This window comes from Coregonus clupeaformis, chromosome 7 (assembly GCF_020615455.1).
Source record: "Coregonus clupeaformis isolate EN_2021a chromosome 7, ASM2061545v1, whole genome shotgun sequence".
In the NCBI taxonomy this organism is placed as follows: Eukaryota; Metazoa; Chordata; class Actinopteri; order Salmoniformes; family Salmonidae; genus Coregonus; species Coregonus clupeaformis.
The window spans coordinates 43,509,329-43,515,801 of NC_059198.1; the positions used below are offsets into that span (position 1 = coordinate 43,509,329).

Below are 6,473 nucleotides of genomic sequence, written 5' to 3' on the forward strand. Positions count from 1 at the left end.
GTTTCCACCTCCATGCTTCACGGTTGGGATGGTGTTCTTGGGGTTGTACTCATCCTTCTTCTTCCTCCAAACACGGCGAGTGGAGTTTAGACCAAAAAGCTCTATTTTTGTCTCATCAGACCACATGACCTTCTCCCATTCCTCCTCTGGATCATCCAGATGGTCATTGGCAAACTTCAGACGGGCCTGGACATGCGCTGGCTTGAGCAGGGGGACCTTGCGTGCGCTGCAGGATTTTAATCCATGACGGCGTAGTGTGTTACTAATGGTTTTCTTTGAGACTGTGGTCCCAGCTCTCTTCAGGTCATTGACCAGGTCCTGCCGTGTAGTTCTGGGCTGATTCCTCACCTTCCTCATGATCATTGATGCCCCACAAGGTGAGATTGACAGTTATTTTGTGTTTCTTCCATTTGCGAATAATCGCACCAACTGTTGTCACCTCACCAAGCTGCTTGGCGATGGACTTGTAGCCCATTCCAGCCTTGTGTAGGTCTACAATCTTGTCCCTGACATCCTTGGAGAGCTCTTTGGTCTTGGCCATGGTGGAGAGTTTGGATTCTGATTGATTGATTGCTTCTTTGGAACAGGTTTCTTTTATACAGGTAACAAGCTGAGATTAGGAGCACTCCCTTTAAGAGTGTGCTCCTAATCTCAGCTCGTTACCTGTATAAAAGACAACTGGGAGCCAGAAATCTTTCTGATTGAGAGAGGGTCATATACTTATTTCCCTCATTAAAATGCAAATCAATTTATAACTTTTTTGACATGCGTTTTTCTGGATTTTTTTGTTGTTATTCTGTCTCTCACTGTTCAAATAAACCTACCATTCAAATTATAGACTGATCATTTCTTTGTCAGTGGGCAAACGTACAAAATCAGCAGGAGATCAAATACTTTTTTCCCTCACTGTACATACATTTGAGCGTGAGAAATGGTTGTTTGCAAACTCTGACTTGCAGTAGCGGTTGGCATGCTAGGCTAATGCTAACCATACTTTTATAACTGATCTGAGAATAAAATCATAAAGCCCCAATTCAGTTTGTTGAACGCCTTGTCCATCTCTGTCTATATCTGCACTAATGTTCGTGACAGGCCCACCCCACTCCAAAGGCTATGTTACAGTATGCACAAGTCCATATAGTGCCATCTGGGCCCATTTTAGAATTTTAGAATATTCTTAAAGCTACAGTCAGGGACTCAAAGTGGTGGGACTAGTGCCCCCCCCCACTAGTTTTGGTAAACAGCTGAGGGATGGGGCTGGAGAAATGGAACCATTCTCAAATTCATAAACCTAGCTATGGATGTAAGGACTGACCATCCATGAGATAAACATTGTTTTAACCATTTTTTGAAGCTAGTTTTGTGTGTGTATGTGTGACAGCTCTCAACATTGTGAATGTTAATTTATCTAATGTCAACATCACAGTGCTATACAGCAGAATTCCATTACCAAAGTGATCAGCTTTGACATCACAGAGGTGTGGTCCAGTTTTGTGGAGGAAGTGAGTTTACCTGGTGGTGCCATACACTTACAGTTAATCCATAAACCCCTGGCACATCTCTCTATACAGAGGCCAAAGTACAGCAGGGTGGTGGAGCAGAATAAAACGTAGCCAAGTCGAGGTATAATGGTTGGTTGGTTGCAGTGTTGTTCAGTTACAGGCTGTGTTGTGGTTGTCGGGATTTACATGGCATCGCTCGGAGGAACTCACCCCAGAGTGTTGGCCCAGAGGAGGGAGAAGATCACCGCTCTGCCCCTCTACCACTCTGGACACCTTCGGGTGAAGACCACAGGAACAAAGGTAATTCAGAGAGAGGGAGAGAGAGAGGTTGTTTGTGTGTGTGTGTGTGTGTGTGTGTGTGTGTGTGTGTGTGTGTGTGTGTGTGTGTGTGTGTGTGTGTGTGTGTGTGTGTGTGTGTGTGTGTGTGTGTGGTGTGTGTCAGGACAGGGATAATATGTTGTCGTATTCACATCTCCCAGGTATTTGCAGGGTATTTTGGAGAGCTTCGGGGATCCACCATTTTTCTCTACACAGATGAGCAGATTGACACAGTAAGAATCCTTAGACAGAGCCTTTACACTACATAGTCTTATCTGTTGACTGGAAATGATCTTGCTTTGTCTAGCTATAGCCTTTGCCCTATGGTCAATATTATAACAGAAAAGTTATCTGCTTTAAATATCTCCACTTCTTTTCTCTCCTCCCTCCCTCCCTCCCCTCCCCTCCCTCCCTCCCCTCCCTCCACTTCCAATCTCTCCCCTTGCTCCCTCTCTCTCTCTAGTACTGTCATAGGTTGAAGCTACAGGGGCTAACAGGGATGGAGTTGGACCCGTCTAGTTCTAGACGGGGCCCGTGTACCTACATCCTCTCCCTCCCCGACCAGACAATCAGTTTACAGGTAAGTATTTTCTTGTTCCATTTGACCCCTAACAGATGGAAATACAGTATGAATGGATCACTACTCCCTCTCTCTCTCCCTCCCCCTCTCCCTCTCCTCTCTCATTCTCTGTGTTATAATTATCATTATTAGGTGGACAGTCCAGACACAGGTGAGAAGTGGAGAGGCTTCATTATGACTGTGGCTACGGTTCGTACTTGCACACACACACACACACACACACACACACACACACACACACACACACACACACACACACACACACACACACACACACACACACACACCTCATGTTTACCAGTGAGGATGATACTGTATGTGAAGTTCACATCCCCCTCCCAGCTGCAGATTCCCTCCCAGCTACAACTGCTTCCGGGTCAGACGTTACAGCTACAGGAAGTCCTGGATCAGGAGCGCCAGAGGGCCAGCCTTCCCATAACACAATCCCCCTCAGACCACACCCCGAGACCCCGTTTACACATTACTCATGGCAACTCGGAACCTCCTGTGCCACCGTGAGTGAGACACCTTAGCTGTGATTCACGTCCACAGTGCAGATAAAGGAAAAGGAGACGAGAAGAGGAAGCCGCTTCAGACTATTAAGATATTTGTTGTTTCTCTTCCTCCAGAGGTTTCCACAAGGTGACACGTCAGGAGGCGGAGCGAATGTTGATTGACAGCCCAGAATACGGGGAAGTCATCCTGCGCCCAGCAGCAAAGAGCAACAGCTATGCCCTCACTGTCAGGCACAAAGGCTCCAGGTTAGTACACATACACACCACTTGCACACACGCACGCACGCACACACACACACACACACACACACACAAGCTGTCAGCATGTGTTGTTGTCCTTCTCTTGTTTCAGTGGTGGGATGGTTCTAAGGCACTACAAAGTAAGACCCAGAGATTCTGGCTTTGCCATCGACCTGAAGAACACACCAGTTAGTACTTATAACATTTCTCACATACAAGATGAGATAATCTTACACATTGCTAAGATTACATTTAGGATTTTCAGATATGGTTTCTCCACACGTGGAGTCTTGTGAGTTTCCAGGGGTGCAAGGTGGCAGGGTTGTAGTTTCTATGAGCAGTATGAATAGAGATAAATGATGACTTCCTGTTTCCCTGGTCAGGTGTCCGGCTCCAGTCTCCATGACGTCCTACTTCTCTTCCTGTCCCAGACCAGGCAGTACCTGCGACCTCACATCCGACCCCCAACCCCTGACACAGATACCTATGACACATCGATAGCATAGTCACAAGAGACTAGGTAGTTAAAACATTTATCACACCGTACATCTATAAACACACCATTTTGGAGTGTCTTTCATCATTTCATCATTTCTCTGCTGTTTGTTGGATTCTATCTTGAAATATACTTATTCATATTACCATATTAGAACTGGGTGTATGGAAAGTAACTGAGTGAGAAAAGGGAGTGCAGAGAGCTTACATTCTGTTAGAACATGTTATTGTTAAATCCCATGTATCCTATGGAGAGGGGCAAAGGGCAACAGTCTGGTTTCAGTCACTGATAACGTAGGACAGCCGTGGAGTAGGGAGGAGTGAGGAATTCAGCTCAAGGTCAGGTCAGATTAAGTGAGGAGGAACAGTCAGTCCTGTCACACACATATATTTCCACGCCCATGAAGGTTCTAGCAGGAGGCTACACCAATGAGAGGAACCAATTAAGTTCCTGACTAGCAACAGAGATGAATTGGCTGTCTAGATGTGCAAGGAGTTGACTCCGCCTAGGAGGAGGGTATAAATATATGTGCTTGTCTTTGCAGCTGTTTGACCCAGTGGGGAATAAACTTGTTTTGAGCTTTTCCTAGTCATCCATTTGAGTTTTGTTTAGAACCTAACATGTTGAAAGTCTGAAAACAGAATATAAATGATTGTTTGAGTTGTTTTGTCCTGGTAGTTAGGTAAGAAAGCAGGGAATTGTTTCTCAATGACTTCACATTTCCCAGTCTTGATGGAGAAAGACAGTGACGTGCAGTCAGGGTAGGCAGGGTAGGCAGGGCTTACCCTGTGATCTAATAAATAAATACATTGTTATGAAAAATATATACACTACAGGTCAAAAGTTTTAGAACACCTACTCTTAAAGGGTTTTTCTATATTTTTACTATTTTCCACATTGTAGAATAATAGTGAAGACATCAAAACTATGAAATAACACATATGGAATCATGTAGTAACCAAAAAAGTGTTAAACATGTCAAAATATATTTTATATTTGAGATTCTTCAAATAGCCACCCTTTGCCTTGATGACAGCTTTGCAAACTCTTGGCATTCTCCCAACCAGCTTCACCTGGAATGCTTTTCCAACAGTCTTGAAGGAGTTCCCACATATGCTGAGCACTTTTTGGCTGCTTTTCCTTCACTGCGGTCCGACTCATCCCAAACCATCTCAATCTGGTTGAGGTCGGGGGATTGTGGAGGCCAGGTCATCTGATGCAGCACTCCATTACTCTCCTTCTTGGTAAAATAGCCCTTACACAGCCTGGAGCTGTGTTGGGTCATTGTCCTGTTGAAAAACAAATGATAGTCCCACTAAGCCCAAACCAGATGGGATGGCGTATCGCTGCAGCATGCAGTGGTAGTCATGCTGGTTAAGTGTGCCTTGAATTCTAAATAAATCACAGACAGTGTCACCAGCAAAGCACCCCCACACCATAACACCTCCTCCTCCATGCTTTACGGTGGGAAATACACATGCAGAGATCATCCATTTACCCACACCGCGTCTCACAAAGACACGGCGGTTGGAACCAAAAATGTCAAATTTGGATTCCAGACCAAAGGACAAACTTCCACCAATCTAATGTCCATTGCTCGTGTTTCTTGGCCCAAGCAAGTCTCTTCTTCCTATTGGTGTCCTTTAGTAGTGGTTTCTTTGCAGCAATTTGACCATGAAGGCCTGATTCACACAGTCTCTTCTGAACAGTTGATGTTGAGATGTGTCTGTTACTTGAACTCTGTGAAGCATTTATTTAGGCTGCAATTTCTGAGGCTGGTAACTCTAATGAACTTATCCTTTGCAGCAGAGGTACAGTGGGGAGAACAAGTATTTGATACACTGCCGATTTTGCAGCTTCTCCTACTTACAAAGCATGTAGAGGTCTGTAATTTTTATCATAGGTACACTTCAACTGTGAGAGACGAAATCTAAAACAAAAATCCAGAAAATCACATTGTATGATTTTTAAGTAATTAATTTGCATTTTATTGCATGACATAAGTATTTGATCACCTACCAACCAGTAAGAATTCCGGCTCTCACAGACCTGTTAGTTTTTCTTTAAGTAGCCCTCCTATTCTCCACTCATTACCTGTATTAACTGCACCTGTTTGAACTCGTTACCTGTATAAAAGACACCTGTCCACACACTCAATCAAACAGACTCCAACCTCTCCACAATGGCCAAGACCAGAGAGCTGTGTAAGGACATCAGGGATAAAATTGTAGACCTGCACAAGGCTGGGATGGGCTACAGGACAATAGGCAATCAGCTTGGTGAGAAGGCAACAACTGTTGGCGCAATTATTAGAAAATGGAAGAAGTTCAAGATGACGGTCAATCACCCTCGGTCTGGGGCTCCATGCAAGATCTCACCTCATGGGGCATCAATGATCATGAGGAAGGTGAGGGATCAGCCCAGAACTACACGGCAGGACCTGGTCAATGACCTGAAGAGAGCTGGGACCACAGTCTCAAAGAAAACCATTAGTAACACACTACGCCGTCATGGATAAAAATCCTGCAGCGCACGCAAGGTCCCCTTGCTCAAGCCAGCGCATGTCCAGGCCCGTCTGAAGTTTGCCAATGACCATCTGGATGATCCAAGGGAGGAATGGGAGAAGGTCATGTGGTCTGATGAGACAAAAATAGAGCTTTTTGGGCTAAACTCCACTCGCCATGTTTGGAGGAAGAAGAAGGATGAGTACAACCCCAAGAACACCATTCCAACCGTGAAGCATGGAGGTGGAAACATCATTCTTTGGGGATGCTTTTCTGCAAAGGGGACAGGACGACTGCACCGTATTGAGGGGAGGATGG

General features: G+C 45.1%; 1 protein-coding gene across 2 annotated transcripts; it reads left to right on the forward strand.

Moving 5' to 3' along the window:
* The first annotated feature begins 1,427 nt into the window (after window positions 1-1,427).
* Window positions 1,428-4,235, forward strand: LOC121570457 (signal-transducing adaptor protein 1). 2 transcript variants are annotated; one of them, XM_041881918.2, is made up of 8 exons: window positions 1,428-1,802; window positions 1,982-2,053; window positions 2,284-2,400; window positions 2,533-2,589; window positions 2,743-2,915; window positions 3,030-3,161; window positions 3,268-3,343; window positions 3,539-4,235. In XM_041881918.2, the coding sequence occupies exons 1-8, from the start codon at window positions 1,629-1,631 to the stop codon at window positions 3,659-3,661; spliced, it is 924 nt and encodes a 307-aa protein (XP_041737852.1). In that variant the 5' UTR covers window positions 1,428-1,628; the 3' UTR covers window positions 3,662-4,235. The 2 variants fall into 2 exon arrangements, with proteins under 2 accessions (XP_041737852.1, XP_041737853.1); XM_041881919.2 differs by lacking the exon at window positions 3,268-3,343.
* Window positions 4,236-6,473: the final 2,238 nt, after the last annotated feature.